General features: G+C 36.6%; 2 protein-coding genes across 2 annotated transcripts; one reads left to right on the top strand and one right to left on the bottom strand.

The window, feature by feature from the left end:
- The first annotated feature begins 7,034 nt into the window (after positions 1-7,034).
- Positions 7,035-7,445, top strand: LOC140169203 (uncharacterized). The gene has a single exon (XM_072192459.1). It carries the CDS (start codon positions 7,035-7,037, stop codon positions 7,443-7,445), a length of 411 nt encoding a protein of 136 aa, XP_072048560.1.
- A 745-nt stretch (positions 7,446-8,190) lies between these two features.
- On the bottom strand, positions 8,191-15,915 carry LOC140169724 (uncharacterized). The gene is made up of 2 exons (XM_072193019.1): positions 15,756-15,915; positions 8,191-10,088 (listed from the first exon to the last, which is right to left on the bottom strand). Exons 1-2 carry the CDS (start codon positions 15,857-15,859, stop codon positions 9,782-9,784), a joined length of 411 nt encoding a protein of 136 aa, XP_072049120.1. The 5' UTR covers positions 15,860-15,915; the 3' UTR covers positions 8,191-9,781.
- Positions 15,916-19,575: the final 3,660 nt, after the last annotated feature.

Below are 19,575 nucleotides of genomic sequence, written 5' to 3'. Positions count from 1 at the left end.
TTCCATAGGGGGTGTATGCATTTCAAGTGGAATAGCTTATTTATAAATAGGGAAGAGTGTAAATTACAAATGAGTCCAAAGGAGAGATGTATTGGTGTCAAAAATGTTTGAAGATATCCTTTAAAAAGTTAATTAGATTTCTACTGATTTTTGCAAGCAGCTGACATATTGATCTAAGTTTTGGGACCGTTCACAAACACTTGTTAGGGGGGCCTGATGCAAAAAGGGGGCCCTGAAAATTTTTGAACCTCCTGGGGGGGCCTGAAAAAAATGACCACAAATTTTCCTGGAAAAATTGAGTTTATATGCTTTTCTATGGGGTTGACTCATGATTTTCATGTCAAAAAGGGAGGGGGCCCTGAAATTTTCGAGGTCTGTAAAGGGGGCGCCTGAAAAATGTTCGCGATAAAATTTTTTTGCATCAGGCCCCCGCTACAAGTGTTTGTGAACGGTCCCTTATTTACAAAGATTTCTTTAAAGTTTGTCCATAGTTTTTAAGCAATGAAATATTGCAATTACAGCAGCTTAAGGGAATGAAGTGTTCTAAATAAGAAACAGAATACAATGCCCACTCATGTTTCGCATCATGATCAGCTTCCCAGTGATGACACTGCATATTCTGGTAAATGCTGTGTCATTCCATTGGTTGCAGGGTTGTCAAACCCGCGATTTGGTAGCCCAATTGGGTGACTTTTGAAGATTTTTCCCGTGACTTTTGACAATTTCCTGTCCCATAGAAACCAATGGTTAAGAAAAAAAATTGGGCGACTTTTCAACATTGTCTCCCGAGACTTCCGATAGGTTCACATCCCATAGAAACCAATGGTAAAGAGAAAAATTGGGTGACTTTTCGATTATTTGACCCGCGATTCGGGCTGAAATCTTTTTGGCAACCCTGATTGGTTGTACAGCTACTGCATGAAACATGGCCATGATGATGTCACATATACCTGACATTTGATCATTTTTATTAAATTTTTATTAAACAAGACTTACAGAAGATTATATTTGTGACACAATCTGGTCCATGGAGGCCGAAGGCGGCAAATTTGAAATTGAGATAAAGGCAAAAATATGGAGTAAAAACCATAAAATACATATGAAAGTAGACATCACAAAACCATAGAATCAAGTATCAGGGGCGGATCCAGGAAGTTTCAATAGAGGGGGCGCCGATCGGCCTGCCGTCGCCGAGGCTCGGCGCCCACACAAAGTCAGGCGCCACTCTGCAAAAATACAGAGTCAGACGCCGTTCTGCAAAAATAGAGGGGGCGCGCGCCGGGTGCGCCCCTAAATCCGCCCCTGAGTATGCTAGACCTTTGATGTTTTCAGTACAAAATGTATATGATAGCCTAATGTTTATATGTTAATAATTTTCAAAATTGCCTCCTTTGGCCTCCATGGACCAGATCGGATCACATATGGAAAGTTTATATAACCATATCTTTAACCCCAAGAGAACTACCTGCCGATTGGCCAAAAAGAATTTATAATTATCAATTGGACTAATCAGCAACATTGTTAGAATAATTTCACCACTCAAAAAAAATGGGGTGAATTATTTGCAAAGCTCCATTCTGATTGGTGATTAAAGTGAAGATATCATGTAATTGACCAATCAGAGGCAATGTGAGATCGGCAGGTAGTGTTCAGGGGGTTAATAATATATAGAAGGTGAAATCATGTTAATGTTTTCCTATTATTTAGACTAGCTTACAGTGTGCTGAACTTGTAATGCAATCAAATCAGTTGTCTGCAAAGTTGCTGTTGAGATATGCCTTATTATAAAACAAATGCCTTTCTTTTAGTAGCATAGAAATTTTCTCAGGAATGTACAAGTTCCGGTGTTGATGAGCTTTTCAGCATTTTGAAATGAAAAGAAAAAATTGTCAGAAATACTTGTACATGTAGGTAAATGAAAGAATGTCTCTCAACCATTTTGCAAAAAAGGAGATTTTGTGTGCGTTAACACATTGTTTGTTGCACGTGGGCACATTATTTTTAATAATAAAATAAAAAGCCTTTAAAAAAGGCCCATTACCGTAACCATGTGGGTATAAGCCCACCTTCAGGTATAAGCCCATCCCCTATTTTTCGAAACATTCTGGGAACAAGGGTGCACTCGGCTATAAGCCCAGTACTAAATTTTGGCCAAGTTCTTAAATCAAATCAATGCTTTTCTCTCACATATAAGAACAAATAAAAAAAAAATCAGCTGATAATTAACATTCCACACTTAGAATGTTAAGAAATTGACATAGATGATAGAAATTACTGGTACATTGGGCATATACAAATGGGGATGATTTTTCTTATTTCTAAATTCAAGTACTAGCCCCTCCCGGTATAAGCCCACCCCATTTTGAAGTGAAATCTGCCATCTAGGGGGGTGGGCTTATACCCGAGTGGTTACGGTACATAAAGGGCTGCAGTCTAGGATGGTTTCCACATACTTTGGCATAACGAGGAACAAAATTGAGGGGGTGGCTTATGGTTAATTGTTTGTATCCCATCATCTTCAAATAAGCAGCAGAAAGAAGAAGAAAAATAAACAACTGAAAAAAAAGACAGTGCATAGTCGGGTTTTGGGCAAAGGTTGCGGAGACAAATAATTTTTACTCTACCCTCATTACTTTTGTATCAGGGCATGGAATAAGAGCTTTCAATTTCTTATTTCTCAACCCAAGGGATAAGAGCACAATTGTACAATTGATTTGTTGGCAGTGGCTTTTCTTTGTTCTTCAATTCCGTTTTTTTTCTCTCCATACAGGCCAGCATGCTTAAGCTTTTTAGCATAGCTCGAAGATTTTGTTTGAGGCTGGTCCTATCAGGATCCAAGTGTGTGTCCGCCTGTACCGACTGGTTTAACAAACAATAGTGTATCATTGTTGTTAGTATTGTATAATGTAGTGTAAAAGATGTTTGATAACTCTAAACACAGTCTTGTCTTGTATTAAGTATTTACACAGAATAGCATTGTCTAAAATCTCAGACTTATAAGCCAGGCCAGGGTATTATAGTCCGACATCTAAAGCTAATCACTTGAGTCAGGGCTCAAAATAGACGGGGCTAAGGACGATTTTCTCCCGAAAATCCTACGACAACAATTTTTGATAAAAGTAGCCCGTAAAAGGAAACAATTTTGAGGATTGTGTCTCAAAATAAATGGCAAATATGGGTATTTAGCCCTCAAAGTAGCCCCTGAATTTAAATTATTGGGGTGATTTTTTTCTTCAAAAGTAGCCCCCAAAATTACAAAAGTATTTTGAGGCTTGACTTCTGAACTATGTTTGTTGCAACAAATAATTTGCCCACAAAGATGTCGGACTTGGACTATAGCCTGCATGGCCTTTACCGCATATCGTTAACAATGTTTTGTTGTACTCTACTGATTGACCCCTTTGGAAGTTCAGCAAAGAAGTTGTAATGGTACAATAGAATACAGTTACTAACTTTGGAAATTCCAGAAATTTTGACATCCTGCATAATTTATCCATCTACCAGGCCATTCTTTTTTTATACCTCAGACCTAATAGACGCTTTTCTCCTTAAATTGAACATACTCTGAAACTTTGATGAGAAAAGTTCCAAGGTTTGGTTTTCAGTAATTTTAAGGATGTCAAAATAGGAATCTAATTTATGGTGATATTAATTATTATAATATTTAAGTACTATTCTGACCTACTGTGACAAACAGGTACAACTGACATATTGGGCTATTCCAGTTGAAATCCATCCACCTCTATGGAATACATGACCTAAATTTCCCACACAGGGAGTGCGAATTTCAAATGGGGTTACCTGAATGGGTGATCCCATTTGAAATCTTCACCCTTTGTATGGGAGATTAAGGTCATGTCTTCCATAGGGGAACTGGAAATAGTCTGGAATAGCCCATTGATTTGGTGGGTATCACATTGTGGAAGATATACAGGGGGTGTATAGGTTTCAAAATAATTAATCCTAGCCAATTCCACTTGAAAAATATACTCCCTCTGAGCAAGACTTTTCTTAAATCTTCTACAGGAGTATTTCAGATTTCAAGTGGAACAGTCCATTTTAGGCGTTTCATATATTTTGAAGGTAGATAACAACTGAATGTAGTCATTGAAAAACAAATTTTGTCGAAATTGTCAGTAGTGCTCTTTTGTCATGGTAGGGCAGTATTATGGGACCATTTATTACTCAGAAATTGTGTAAAACAAATATAATATAGGTTGCACAAATGTACTTTCTTGGAAAATAAATATATCTGACAGCAAGAAAAGCAATATCTGTATTTTTTGAATTTTATTTTCTGTAATTGTTCTGTATGTAAATGTATAATGTTCAACCAAACATTGGTGATTCAAAAAGATTACTGATGTGTAGCATAACTTCTGGGGCTTAATCAAACTGACTTCCGGTAAATAAACCCAGGATCCACTTATTGAGTGTACAATGGACAAATCTAATCCATTTGAAATCCATACGCTGGTGAAGTACCATAGCAATATGTGAAAACAATTTTTGAATATACAGCGCTGCACTGATATGTTACGCGGTACCTCTGCATTGAACTATATCATGCTGATCACTTGCACCTGTAAGATTAGTATCTTTGAAAAGACCAGTATTTGTATTCAATCTATGATTGCAGATGATACACAGGTGATGAGTGTAACCTGCTTGTAGTGAAGCGCGATGTGTTCAAAATTGTTTTCACCTATTGCTATGGTAATTAATCCGATTAATTACGTAACTTCGCCAGCATATACACCCACTATGAAAGACATGATCTTAATATCCCACACAGGGAGTGTGAATTTCAAATGGGATTACCTGAATCGTGAATAGGTGGCATCTAGACACCATGATTGTGAGAGATTAAGGTCATGTCTCCAACAGGAGGTGTATGGATATCAAATTGAATTACCCATTAGAGCACAATTTATGTTAAATAGTCTGCAATAAGTTTTAAGTTCCCCAGTAAGACTTTAAAATAAATCAAAAAGTTTTTACGAAATTAAAAAAATAAATAAAGTTTATAATTATGGTAGCACATTTTGTTTGAAACTACTGGTCCAATGTCACACATTATTGTATTTGGTCAAAATGGTTCATTATGAGAGAAAAGATGCAGTTTTGAGAAAGTTGCATGTTGCATTCTATGGGATTTTTAAAATAGACCAAAGCACAATTTTTAAAGCAACATCTTTTCTCATATAATATGAGCCATTATGGCCACCTGATGTTTGACATTGTAAATAGCACAAGGAGTGAATTACACAGGTTAGATAATAACCTTTATTTTTTAATTTTGGGAAAAAAAACTTAGGACCCCTTATTTGAGTCTTGTTGCTGAATTTGATGATGGCCAACTTTCAAAACTGCAAATTTTTCCCATAATACAATATACAGGTTCATCTCAAGTGGACGTCACTTCAAAACATCCCCAGGTCACATAGTTTAGGAACATGTTCTCTGTATTCCTAAATCAAGTGACTTTGGTATGATTTGAGGTGACCTCCACTTGAGATGAGTCTGGTATTTATTCCTAACTATTATGTAAAATGAGACACATGTAGCAGCCGACAAGTGCATTGTTTTGATATGGAAGTACACATATGCTTGAGGTTGTTGCTCCAGGATACGTCATTGGTAATTTTGGTCAAACTGACTTCAAGTACAGAAACCCAGGATCCATATAGAGTTGTGATGCTGGTGGGCAAGTTGTGAAACTTGGCCAATGGACAAGTTGACAAAAATAGTATGCTGAAGTCATGGGCTAAATTCTTGTACCAATATCTTAAGAGGCTGTAAAACAGATTTGATCATACCATCAAGTAGTTTTCTGTGTTTTCATTGGATAAGCGACCCAATTTACTGACATGATATTTCTCGTATCATACCCCCTGAGTGTGTCCCAACGCGCTGTATCAGGGCAAAACAGCGCATGTAACACACTAACTATGCACAGCAACGATTGTTTCATAAAGATCATGGCGCTTACACACTCGGCAGTCCACGCTTTATAATGCGTGCCGGTTCGAAATTCTGAAAATTGGTGAAAGCGTGGGGGTTTAAACTTTTTGGGTAAAAAGCGTGGACTGATATAAAGCGTGGGATTGAAATAAAAAGCGTGGCGCTTCTTCGAACTTACAGTATACTTTTTATTGAATGATAAAATAAATAAAAATAAAAATAAATGTAGATATTTATATAGCGCTTTATGCCGTAAACAGCCTCAAAGCGCTTTACATTTATTCCGCCGTTGTTAGAATATGTCGGAACCACGTTTGCAGCCTACAATTGGCGCAGGGTTCGTCAGTACAACGACTGTGACTACCCCTAACAGCTTCCCATAACACCTGGGTGGGGTGAGGCAAGCGAGGCAAAGCGCCTTGCCCAAGGGCGCAACACGGTGGTGGGACGGGACTCGAACCAACGCACGTCCGAGCAAGCTCTCAGATTATGAGTCCAAGGCCGTAACCACTGAGCCACCCAAATAATCATAGTTCCAAGAAAAATCACCAAAACTTGCACACTATGTCGCAAGATAAAATTCCATTTGATGCAGGCGCGCTTGTTTACGTGAATCCAGTGCAATGTACACAATATCCTCCCCCGGAAGCCCTGCCAAAACACCTACGTCATATGCAAATGTCCCGATTTTCCATGACATGTTATTTTTCTTTACATTGATCGTATATGAGTGACGTCATTATCATGCATAATTGATTGAGCGAAGCAGCACGGAAGAAGTAGGATATAGTCGCTGAACATAGCGTACGTCAAGTTTCATGACAAGAACAACATTTGAACGCCATAAAAGTACAGTTATTCATTAAAATGCTTATTTTACAGTACAGTAGTAGTTTTTCCCATATAATTTGCATTGTTCACGTAATGTATCAACTTAATGGAGAGAATAGTCATATCAAGTGTTCCTCAGGGTACCGTGACAGGCCCCCTAGACTTCCTGATATACATAAACGACCTTCCTGAGAATCTACGCTGTACTGCAAGACTTTTCGCAGACGATTGCGTACTTTATGCATCGGGAAATCAACAGCGAATTTGAAGTATTGCAGGAAGATCTAAACAAGCTAGAAGAATGGCAAAACACCTGGTCCATGTCCTTCAACCCCAGCAAATGCTCTGTTATGAAGATCTCTAACAGCAAATTACCACCTGACAAGGCCTACACTTTCTGTGGGGAAACACTGAAGGAAGTTGACTCCCATCCTTACCTAGGTGTGGAACTCGACAGCAAGTTGAGATGGAATGTTCATTACAACAAGACAACAGCCAAGGCAAACCGTGTCCTTGGCTTCCTTAAGAGGAATTTGTGGCACTGTTCAAGGGAGATCAAAGAGAATGCCTACAAAACTCTTGTGAGACCAACACTGGAGTATGCAAGTAGTGTCTGGGATCCATACAGGAAGGAGATGTACAGTCATTAGAAGCAATCCAGAGGAAAGCTGCCAGGTTTTGCCTCAACAACTACAAACAAAGGGATAGTGTCACTCAGATGATAGAGGAGCTGAAGTGGGAGACATTAGAACACAGGAGGAAAGAAACAAGAATCCAGATGATGAACAAAATCATCAACAACGAGGTGGGGATCAAGGCTGATAGCATCATTCAACTCACAAAGACCACCAGGGCTAACAGAAGGGATCACAGAAGATCTACCGCCACATGTAAAGAAAGACGTCCACAGATACAGCTTCATTCCCAGAACAATTACAGACTGGAACCAGTTGGGGTCAAAAGTAGGACCTCAAGCAGCTACATGTATAAGTAATTAATTTATTCTTCCATGAAGTTACGAGAGACACACACGGCACATTGACCACCCAAATCTTCAAAGAATGTTGGAGAAGATGCAGCTTGACTGTGATTCCGACTGAACCTGAACCAGAACCAGAACCCAGAACCAGAAAACATTGGACTCGCACATGCGAAATAGGTGCAGAATTCGGCGTACTTGATTTACTTCAAACCAAATTGCGTGTGACTTCGTCAATGTTTACAAATAGCGGAAAAAGCAAAAAGTGGTGGGGGGTCAAGAATTTTCAGTATAAAGGGTGCCTCAGTAAAAAGCGTGGGGGTCAGGAATTTTCAGTATAAAGGGTGCCTCAATAAAAAGGGTGGGGGTAAAATAAAAAGGGTGGGAGTCAAACCCCACTGCCGAGTATGGCTTACTAATCGCCATAATCGGCTACAAAGCCGGTGTGTCCGTATTGAAACACGTTTGCCACTCCAAATAATACAGAGAACTTTTCTGAACAAAATTTGCAGGGCTTCAGTGGTCTCAGCAGAGTTGAGTTGGGTGTTGAAGATGACCGTGCTGGTTGAGCTCTTAAGCTTTATTGTAGAATTAGGCCTACTTTACGAAGATTATCGTGTAGACGGGTTTGAGTAAAATTGTTCCAGCCAAGAATTATGCCCGTGATTTTTTTTGGTTATGAGAGATTATTTATACGGTATGATAAAATTGTTACTAGGTTTGGTTTTGGGGTGATACGGACTACATCTAGTCTCGGAGTCCGTATCACTTAAACCTCACCTAATAACTAATAGTACCACCCTCCCTGTACTGTGTGTGCAGCATTTGTTGCTATCACGTGGATTGAACTTAATATGCGATGCGCTGATGGCTAAGGTCACATGGTAGATGCAAATATGTCATAAAATAAGTGCCCTAGATTATTATAGACCTAACAGTCCATCATGTCAGTTTAACTAATGAATATCTCTAGTTGACCTACATACATGTACAATCAAGGAAATTAATGTTGGCACACTCTGGCATACTAAATGTAAAATAGCCACCCCTCTCCCCCAGTTAAATGCTGATAAAAGCACTTTTTTCATTTCGCTCTCCAGTCTCCCCAACATTGATTGAGGGGGAATGGGAGAGGGAAGGGGAAAGAAAAGATTTGTACTTCTCATCAAATATATTTATCCAAATTTACTGAACTATCAAGAGCGGCAATGAAGAGTTCCAACATAATTATTGTCAAGGTGTGACAACTATTAATTTTGTTGATTGTTGGTCACAATCTTACAGTTTTACCCAAAATGGTCGCATAGTATACAAATATTAACTGTCTATGAGTGTGATGGTCGAAATATAATCACGAGGTGAAAGATGGATTATTCCACGAGCCGGAATGGAACAATACATCTTTCACCGAGTGATTATATTTCGACCATTACACGAATTTAAGACAGATAATATTTGTTTTATATCACTCATGCATAAATTCTATTACTAAAATACTATTTAAGGTAGGAAATACATTTTTTCATCAACATAACACCATGTTTTGCCATGATATACTTCACATTTTGGGGTCCACCCCATAACTAAATCGGCGAGTCCAAGAGTCAGCGCACTACGCACTACGGCAGAGCACATGATGGTAAAGACTATCACACGGAGAGGGTGATAGTAAAAATGATAAATGGTAATCAACCAATGAACTGTCTAGAATTTATGTATGAGTGATATAATACAAAATGGCAGTGATACAACACGTTTAAGATGTAACTTGGGAGCTAGCGTGTAAACAGTACAAGAATTTGTGCCCTGATCAGTATTAATCTGTATTGGCAAAGTTTAGAATCACGCTGGAATGTTGTCCATATAATCTCGCAACAGTTGGTCGCCATTGGCGCCAGATTGAAGGTTTACTTTAGTCGCATCAGAAAAAATCAAGTCGCCAATGTGACTAAAATAGTTGCACCGTACAGCTCTGACTATCATCAAAGTAACATCACTCATCTGGAATCATCTCGCTACTGCTCCTGCTGAAAGTTCATTACGACTGCTTTCCAAGTATTCCCTCTGCAAGTCCAATGCATTATAATACATAGCTACATCAATACCATCGATGCACTGCACCACCCGGGCACATAGCACAAGTTCGCCACTGAGGGCGCTTATTTCAAGTTCTCCAATAAATTGAAAGATGGAACCTAGTCTTGCATCAAATGGTTCTATGAGTTTGGTGTCAATATTTAGTCGGCTTTGTTGATCATTTCTTTCAGCACTTGTGATGGCAGCTTGTCTTTGGATGACGTTATGAGATGCTAACCTGTTATGAGAAAAAAAGAGAGAGAGAAAAAAATTCTTAATATAAATTTATAGTCTTTTCAAAGTACATTGTACTGTGCAAAAACTGTATCTGGTGCATGTCTGAAGGGTTCAAATACGTACAAAATAGGCGTCACGATTCTGGTCATAGAATTTCAAAAAAAATTTAATCAAAATTTTATTCGATATCAGAAGGACATTCCTTATATTCAGAATACAATTTGGTGTGTCTTATGTGCTCCCAGGTCCCACAAAAACTGTGCAAACATTGCTATACTATCCACAAGCAATAATAAGTGATTTGCATGAAGAAGAATAGATATTTAAATGTTGGTTTCACTGATCACACGCTGATCACAATTGTCATTGTCCCCTTTTAATTTTGATCCAAACAAATGAGGTAAACAAAAAGAAAATTGATATTTCATTCCAGCGCTTACAATGCGTGTACATTAGCTCACCTATCTTATTATGTACTATTCAGCGGAGTTCAGTGATGCTACCAGGAATTTCTTGGGGGGAGGGGGGGGGGGGGGTGGCATGAGGGAAGTGAATTCTTTTCTGGGAGGGATCAACAAATTTGCTTGTTAGGGACATGGCCAATTAAAGTAGGGCTAACGGGATGAGCAAGAATTATTTTGTACTGTTAGTATAGTGCTGCCACTGGTGCATGGTTCATGCAACTGGGGCGTATCAATAAGAACTGATGTAAGACGAATAGCGATATGTACACTGTTTATACCTCACTGATTGAATGCATGAGCTCACTCACATGAGACATGTCAGCAATCATTCGATCAGTGAACTCGGAATGAAACCAGAGATCTCCGATATAAAAGGCCACACGTTTTGAACTCACCACCCAAAAATGGTGGGTTTGTTATGCTTTTCCAAATCAAGACTCGTACAAATTGTCATATCTCTGCTTAAACAAAAGGTATTGTAGTGTGTTTGGTGTCATTTTGTAGCTAAATGAGTACCCTAACAGACCTCCAAAGGAGAATTGTTTATCAGTTAAGATAGTGGAGTTTTAGTTTTTTGAGTTCAGAATGGCCGAGGTGGTTGTTGAGGCGGTTTTGCATCCATATGGGCTACAGGCATGGTTAAGAGCTCTTTTGAAAGATTGCTAATTAATATGCTAATTGTTTTTTTAAATCATTTTGAACTCTTTATGATTGGTTTAGTCTATAAAATACAAACTTTTACGTACAAAACTACCCGTTTCATAGTAAACACTGTAGTAAGCAATGCGGATGTCTTCAAAATCTAAAAGTTGCTGTCAATATTTAATTACTTATCCTATCATAGTCAAATTATACATTTTCTAAGAGGAAATTTGACGAGGAATCTAAATACAGACTTACTTTTTCTGTATGGGTTAGGGGTAAAATGTTGCAGTTCAAAATATGTTGAATTGTAAAAAAAATTGAACATATTTTGGGACACCCTGTATTCGAGATTACCAAACAGCTGTGATTTTTTTTCTTCCCAAGTCAGTAGGCCCCCCAACCTCTATCCAAATCAATGTTGTTTACTTTCAGTTTATAACTGCAAGTTAGTAATAAGCAATGCATTAAAAGTGACCCATTTTTTATTTGGAATTTTTTTATTCCACCCTGTATAACTTCAAGGTCACCCTGTACAATGAGTTGAAATGTGTATATTTGAATTGCTTATGCCTTCAGCTTGTCAAAAATGTATACTTTTGCTAGTTTAGGGTTGATAGTTGTGTAGATATTCTTGGTGTAAAAATTCATAATATTTGTGATGTAACGCTAAGGGTGGCGAGTTCAAAACACATGGCCAAAAACTTAAATTTTATTAAAAGCACTGGGCATTACAATCAAGTAAAGAGTAGAAATTCCGGGCGTCGCTCTGAAGCAATACAGATTCTTGCAAAAATGTTGTCTTCAAAATAATACACAGATTTCTGCTTGGCAGGCTAGCCACATCATAAACACCCAGGCATAAACGGGCATAAGGTATTCTTCTGGTTCTGGTAATTAGTCGACATTGTGCTTGAAGCATATATATTTAAAGTCAAAACCTCACTTCTGATGATTTTTGTGATCCTCCCGAAGAGCAAATCACTGAATGGGGCCTTTTATTGCACTGAATTCAACTCATGACTGATTGGGATTGAGTCTGAGCTGAGTGACATTCAATGCAAATGGCAATTTCACAAATAATATAGTACAATGTAGGCCTATAAGTTTTTAGTTTTTAATATGTTAAATTTCTGTCTTCATCTTGAAGCAAGACCATAAAGTTCTTCATAGGCGTAGCTCCCGGGGGGGATGGGGGGGATAAATCCCCCCCAATATTTTGCAAGGGGGGATGGTCCATACAATCATCCCCCCCAATGTTGACGCCTGATAATGGGTTTCTGATCAAATTAACCTCATATTTGCTCATTTTAGCCCCCAAAATACAAATTTTCGCGCGCTTCGCGCACATTTATTCTACTTTTGCACCATATTTAATCAGTTTAGCTTCAAAATAGCAAAATTTTTCGCGTGCTTCGGTAACATAAACTTATTATGTCGCTAAAAGGTGATGGATTAACTATACTTCGAGAATTTTTTTTCAAATTCCATCCCCCCCAATGTCAAAAAAGAAATCTACGCCACTGAAGTTCTTAAAGGAGGATTTCGTGATCCTAGCATCCTCTTTTTATGACATTTTTCAGAACATATGCACGAAAAAAGCTTATTCCCAAAATTTAAGTTGATTCCGATTTTGCGTTTGCGAGTTATTTATTTATTTATTTATTTATTCTTTCTTTAGGCAGGGTAGCCCCTTCAATGCTAAAACACTGATTTCCAAGGAGAAAAAAAAAAAAAAAGTACAACATTCTTAAGTTAAAACAAATTTAAAATTACATATAAATACTGTACATACATGTAAATAATATAAATTATTTTACGATACAACTTAAAAATTACATATGAGCACACAAATAGATTATGATGCAGATGGAATAAACAAAATTATGAAGAATGAATCCTATGCTTAAATTGAGAGAGGCTCATGGATTCATAATTGCATTTAATATCAGCAGAAAGACTGTTCCAAATTTTAGCAGCACGTGAATTAAAAGTCCTTTTCCCTGCATTAATATTCCATGACACTTCGTGGAGATTAAAGTTGGTTTGACTCCTTGTGCCTTTAGAATGCATGCTATACATGAAATTAAATTGAGATGATATGTAACTTGGAGCCATACCTTTAAGGCATTTGAATATTAGAACCAACATTTGGTTAGACCATCTATCATTTAGTTTGTTCCATTGTAAGATACTCATCATATCATTAACAGGTGTTCTAATATCAGCAGATAGGATAATGCGAGCTAATCTGTTATGCAGAATTTGAAGAGTGTTTGAAAGATCAGCACAACAATTTGACCAAACAGAGCTACAATAATCGAAGTTTGGCATGACAAGTGCATAGCAAGCATGATGAGAGTATCTTTTGGAACAAAATATTTAATACGTCTGATAATACCACAACGTTTGGAAATACTAGAAGACATTTTATTAATATGATTTGACCAAGACAAGATAGGGTCAAATGTGACACCAAGGTACTTAAATTCTTCGACACGCTCAATGTTATCATTATTATAATATATGTGAACATTTTTGAACTTTTCTAATATATGACGAAGTACCAAAGACCATAAACTTGGTTTTCTTAGCATTTAAAGTAAGATTGTTACTCTTGAACCAATCAGTAATAATATTGAAGTTTGTCTGGAGTTCTGATTGAAGAGTAGAAGGGTCATTAGCAGTACAAAGAAGTGTGGTATCATCAGCATACATAGTACATTTACAATTTACAGTATCAGGTAAGCTATTTACAAAAATAATAAAGAGAAGTGGACCAAGTATAGATCCTTGAGGAATTCCAATATTGATGTTTTTAAAGTTAGACAGTGTGGAATTTATATTTACAGCTTGAGCTCTATTATTAAGGTACGACTTGAACCACTCTAATTACCTCGAACACCATAACAATAAAGTTTCTCAATCAAGAGAGAATGATTTACACAATCAAATGCTTTTTTAAGGTCAACAAGCACGTCCACTATCCATGTTTTTCAATATATAATCTTCAACATCAATAAGAGTAGTTGCAGTACAATGATTTGTACGAAAACCAGACTGATTATCTGATAGACAGCGTTCGAAATTTTGGTTGTCCGGTTGCCCGGGACAACTAAAAAAGTCGCTGGACAACCAAAAATACTGATTCGGTTGTCCATAAATCTAGCCAAAAGTCACATTTGTAGGCCTACGGACAACCAAAAACTTAGACGGACAACCAGAAATTGTAATCTGGTTGTCCGTGGGACAACCATTTATTTTTCCTAAATTCGAACACTGCTGATAGAATACCAGAGATTGTAAGGTATGAATAAAGTTGATTGTGCACAGATCTTTCAATAATTTTTGAGATAAGAGGCAAAACAGAAATAGGTCTATAGTTCCCAACATCTAATTTGTCTCCAGCTTTAAAGATTGGAGTAACTTTGGCCAATTTCCAATTTGTTGGGAACATAGATGTACAAAGCGAAAGATTACAAATATAAGAAAGTGAATGACATATATACGGTGCAGCAAGTTTAAGAAGTTTTACAATTTACACTAATATCATCAATACCAGTTGACTTGTTGTTAGGAATATCACAAACTTGCTTATAAACAAAATCTGAAGAAATAGAATTAAAGCTGAAAGAACTATCAGAATCTTGGATATTATTGTTAATATGAACATTATCAAATTTTTCTGCAAGTGTGGAACCTATTGAAGTGAAATAATCATTAAATACATTAGCAGTTTCTTTGACAGTAGATGTAAAACCATTATCATTTTTAACAGTAGTGGTAGTTGATGAAGATTTAGATGGTAAAAGTTTCTTTATCGTAGACCATAATTTCTTAGAGTTATTTACATTATTAGCTATGGAATCAGAATAAAATTTCCTCTTGAGATTTAGACGTAAATTATTGGCTTTATTACGATACATTTTGGCCATCTGCCAGTCATTAGGTTCATTACTTTTATGTGCTTTTGCATAATAATAATCACGATCTTTACAAATAGATAAAATTCACTTGTTATCCACTCGGGTTGAGAGGTTTTCACACGCTTCTCTTTGATTGGAGCATGAGTATTACATGCTTCATTAAACAGTGTTGTCCATGTTTGGAGAGCTTCATCTACATTTGTATAATTATTGATTATATTCCAATCTATATTTTTTACTGCATGATTATGTGTATTACACTGCTCCATAGACAATGCGTTGTAATTTCGTTCTGGTGCACCAGAACGAAATTCAAATTTCACGATATCTTTGCAAAACAAAGTAATCTGCAAGAAATATTTTGTACATAAATATTATGTAGCCAGAGGTTTCCAGTGATATAAAAATCTCAACTTTTTTGAGAAAAGTGGGGGATGAGGCTGTGGATCACGAAATGCCCCTTTAAATCATGCCTTCGTGGACAAGTTTATAATGTATATCTAGTCTACATCAGTTGTAATTTGCAGTGCAACTGAGTCTACATGTGATGATGTGTACTGAGTGAGTAAGCTTAAAAATACTATACTATCTACGTACACTGCAGCGTGACCATTTCAAAATCAAAGTCATACTCACTTTCCCATGACCCTCACTGACTTCCCAGTCATTTCTTGAGGTCTTCTTTCGCATACCTCGCGAAGCCTGAGAATTACTCCACTTGGTGGTAAATTACCCGCCATTGCTTTAAAAAAAAAAAAGAGTGTGTTTGTTTACAATTTGTCACAACTTCCGGGTTCGTGCCGTGACATTAGCATGAGAGGTCAACGACCTGAAACTACTGAACGGACTATGTCTATTCATCTATTGTGTCCGAGTTGAGCGCTGACATTGGAAAATGTTGACTAGACGTAAGGGTTACCGTAAATGGGGTAACTTCGGTCAGCGGGGTACCCAACTTTGGTCGGTCAAATATATTTTTTTAAATTGTCATATTTTCGTACAGCAAATATTGTTTTTAGTCATATTTGGTGTCAATTTGTTAAGAAATATATTTGGAAGAAATAATAGTCGCTCATGTCCAATTTCCTTGAAGTTTTTTCCTTGATTTTTGACCAAAAATTAGTATTTTTTTTACATTTTTTTCAGAAAAAATAAAAATCGATATTTGTGAGCAAAAATGTGTGCTTGATGAATTTTGCAAGGGGTCAAATGTCACAAAAAACAACAACTTGCCCATAGAGCGAAGATCAATTTTTTAGATTTTTTTTTCATGGAATGTAATACCGTACTCTGACCAAAGTCATTGACCCAAATGTGGGGTAACTTTGGTCAGGCTATTTTAACCCCTAGGGCACCCTTACAAAATTATTAAAAAATCATTTTAAAAATCAAAGTGTAGAAGGGAGAAGGCCACCCTAATGTCATAAAAAAGAGATAATTAGAAATATAATTGGTTTTGTTTGGAAGTAGTGGTTTAAAAACTCTGAAAAGTGCCAAAAGTTAACCCCATTTTTATGGTATTCTTCAGTAAGGTGCTTATGGTTGATGGTTTGGTAAATAGACATTTCAAAATGATTTTTCTGTTTATTTTTTTGCAGATTAAAAGAGTTATGCCTCCAATGTAGTAAAAAAAGTGTTTGGCTCAATCTTTATTACCAATGTCATCTCCATCGTCATCTCCGTCACAATTGCACCGAAGTTCAATTAGAGCAAAAATATGTCGTATATTGAACATTTTGTTTTTTACCTACAGAGGAAAGGAGTATAACCAAAACAAGATTATGCAACACAAATCCATTTGACCAGTTTTAAGGTCAAAAGAGGGGATTATCTGTAGAGTGACGGAGCATTATTTGTAGAGTGACGCAGATGATATCAACGAATGGAGATGCTGCTGTATCATCTCCGTTATGTGACAGAAATGATTCTCTCATACTAAAATCATCTCCGAACGTCATATCCATTACAAAATGGTGACGGAGTATGACGTGATGGTATTTTACGAAATAAACGAACTTGGTCAATCAGGGAGGTGAAAGAAATAAATAGAAAAAAAAGTAAAATAATGGGAACATTTTAGTGATTAGAAGCGTTCGGAGATGACGATTAATAAAGGTACCCACCTGTATGAAATGGTTAGTTTTGATGAATTTGTTGCGCCAACACGAGGGCCGTTTTTGTCTAATCACAGCAGATTGGCTCGTTCTCTGCGTGTCAAATAGGCCTATATGACTTAACAAAATTTGTCTTCTTCTCAGAGCGCTTTCAATTTTCGTGACGGTAAATGACGCAAATTTCGGGACAGGAAATTTTAGACATAAAGGGTGAAATTATTTTTACTCCTTGCTATGAAAGATGCGTTACAATAACTTTTTCCACAATACACTCATAAAAATTGTTCGTTGATAATACTCAGTAAGTTGATGTAAGTCGTTGCGTCAACTTTCCGAGTAATGCCAACGCGTACAATTTTGAGTAACGCTGACTCGATATCATTATGTTGGTCGCACTCATTTGCACTTACTTTATGAGTTGTTGCAACTCAGAAAATGAAACTAGCCTAGGTTAGCATAATTTTGGTGTGCTATAGTATACAGAATTTTGCACTGATTACAAAAATAAATATTTGAATACTGCTAATTGTGCAGAACATGATCCACTTACGTGAATTAAGTAACAAAGTACCAAATTGGAATAACTCAAAACAATAAGTACCAGTAACTTAATATGAACCAGTTACATCAACTTACAGAATCAGAATCTTTATTGATATTTACCACACATTAGGTATAATCAATGTAAACAATACATGTAAGTAAACAACACAAGTACATAAAACACAAGATAATATTTACAGTTTAACATAATAAAATGCTATAGTACTTTGTAATACGAGCACACACTATAAGGAATGTAAAGTATGGTATATTTAAATGTCATGAGACATCCGTGTAGTAAAAGCACCATTAACATATTCAAGGATTAAAGAAATACAATCATATTCCTCTGCACTCATAATTAGAAGGAAAACATCATTATCACTGAGTTTATCAATATCGTAAATTTCCTTAACACCAGAAAATAACTTAGTACGAAGATCGTCATAATGAGAGCACTTCATAATAAAATGGAACTGATCCTCAACAACATTCAAGTTACAGAGTTTACAGAGTCGTTGTTCAACATCTATTTTTGGATGACAGTGGCGACCTTTTTCAATCATTAAACAGTGAGCACTAATTCTAAGTTTACTAAAATTTAATCTATGTGAACGGCTATACATAGTAACATAATTTTCTAAATCAAAAGATCTCTTGAACATACAGTAAGTTCTAAGTTTACTATTAACACTATTAATACTATCTGTCCAGAGGTTGCAATAAGCTGACTGTAAATTGGAAGTTATAAAGTTGTTAAAATTACCTGATGTAATCATATTTGGTTTAGTCCAAATACAGAGTTTATCTACAAGAGTGAGAAACTTACATGTTGAGTTACAACAACTCAACTAATTGGTTCTTTGAACCTTGTTTTTCTAAGTTCCCTAAACTTGAATTCAGAAGTTGGCATTACTTAAAAAGTAAGTAATGCCAACAAAGTTGATTAGTTGACGGAACTTTTTGAGCTTTTTCAGCATTTTTTAAGTTCGGATAACTAAAATGAATTTTGTTTTGGCAACTTTTACACTATTTTTGAGTTGTCCAAACTTACACCTTTTGAATTGCGCCAACAAGGCGAACAAGTCATTTCTATGAGTGTAGACAACAAATTTAGTTTGTAAATCCCGGTGTTTTTTACGCTGCTGAAATTATCCAATAAAAGATACCAGCATCCAAAGTTTTGATGAACGGCCCACCGGGACTTGGGGGGGCTGACACCCTGTACAAGTAATTTTCTCGAAAATAAGAACTTCTTCCAATATTTTGATGTTTTAAGATATAAAATTAATGTCAATATTCAACAACTGCGTGGTTTTTTTTAAATCTTGATACGTATTAAAGTTATGATCTTTGAAAGTGGCGGGTCTGAAAATACATGTACGCACCTTATCAAAGAAAGGCCCTTAAATTCCGCATAAACGCATAATCTGAAACCCCTACCCATCATGATGTTTAGGGATTTTTTGACTTTAAAAAACCAGATGATTTGAAAAAAAAATGTTCAAATCGGGACCATGTTTAGGGAGTTTTTACCTGAAAAACTGCCGATGTGACAGTTTTGTTTTGACCATTAGACTATTCTCAAATCCTGACCCATGTTTATGGGTTTCTTGCAAAAAAAGCGACCCTCTAGAGCCGCAGAGCGACACATCCCCGTATACCTTATATACGTCAAAACAAATTTTCTGGTCAAAACTGAACAAAAATTACCAAAAAATGGCATTTTTACCCACGCGATGATTTTGTTCGCATATTTTAATCCTTGTGACATGTGTTCTGCACATCTACTCCATTTA

This window comes from Amphiura filiformis, chromosome 14 (assembly GCF_039555335.1).
Source record: "Amphiura filiformis chromosome 14, Afil_fr2py, whole genome shotgun sequence".
In the NCBI taxonomy this organism is placed as follows: Eukaryota; Metazoa; Echinodermata; class Ophiuroidea; order Amphilepidida; family Amphiuridae; genus Amphiura; species Amphiura filiformis.
Note: the sequence above shows the minus strand (reverse complement) of the source record. Positions and strands in the feature narration are given on the sequence as shown.

Bases quoted from the DNA above. Each gene is read 5' to 3' on its own strand.
- LOC140169203 (XM_072192459.1), top strand. From the start codon at position 7,035: ATGCATCGGGAAATCAACAGCGAATTTGAAGTATTGCAGGAAGATCTA.
- LOC140169724 (XM_072193019.1), bottom strand. From the start codon at position 15,859: ATGGCGGGTAATTTACCACCAAGTGGAGTAATTCTCAGGCTTCGCGAG. The intron at 10,089-15,755 runs GTGAGTATGACT...TTCTCATAACAG, and splicing joins TCAGTGAGGGTCATGGGAAA to GTTAGCATCTCATAACGTCA.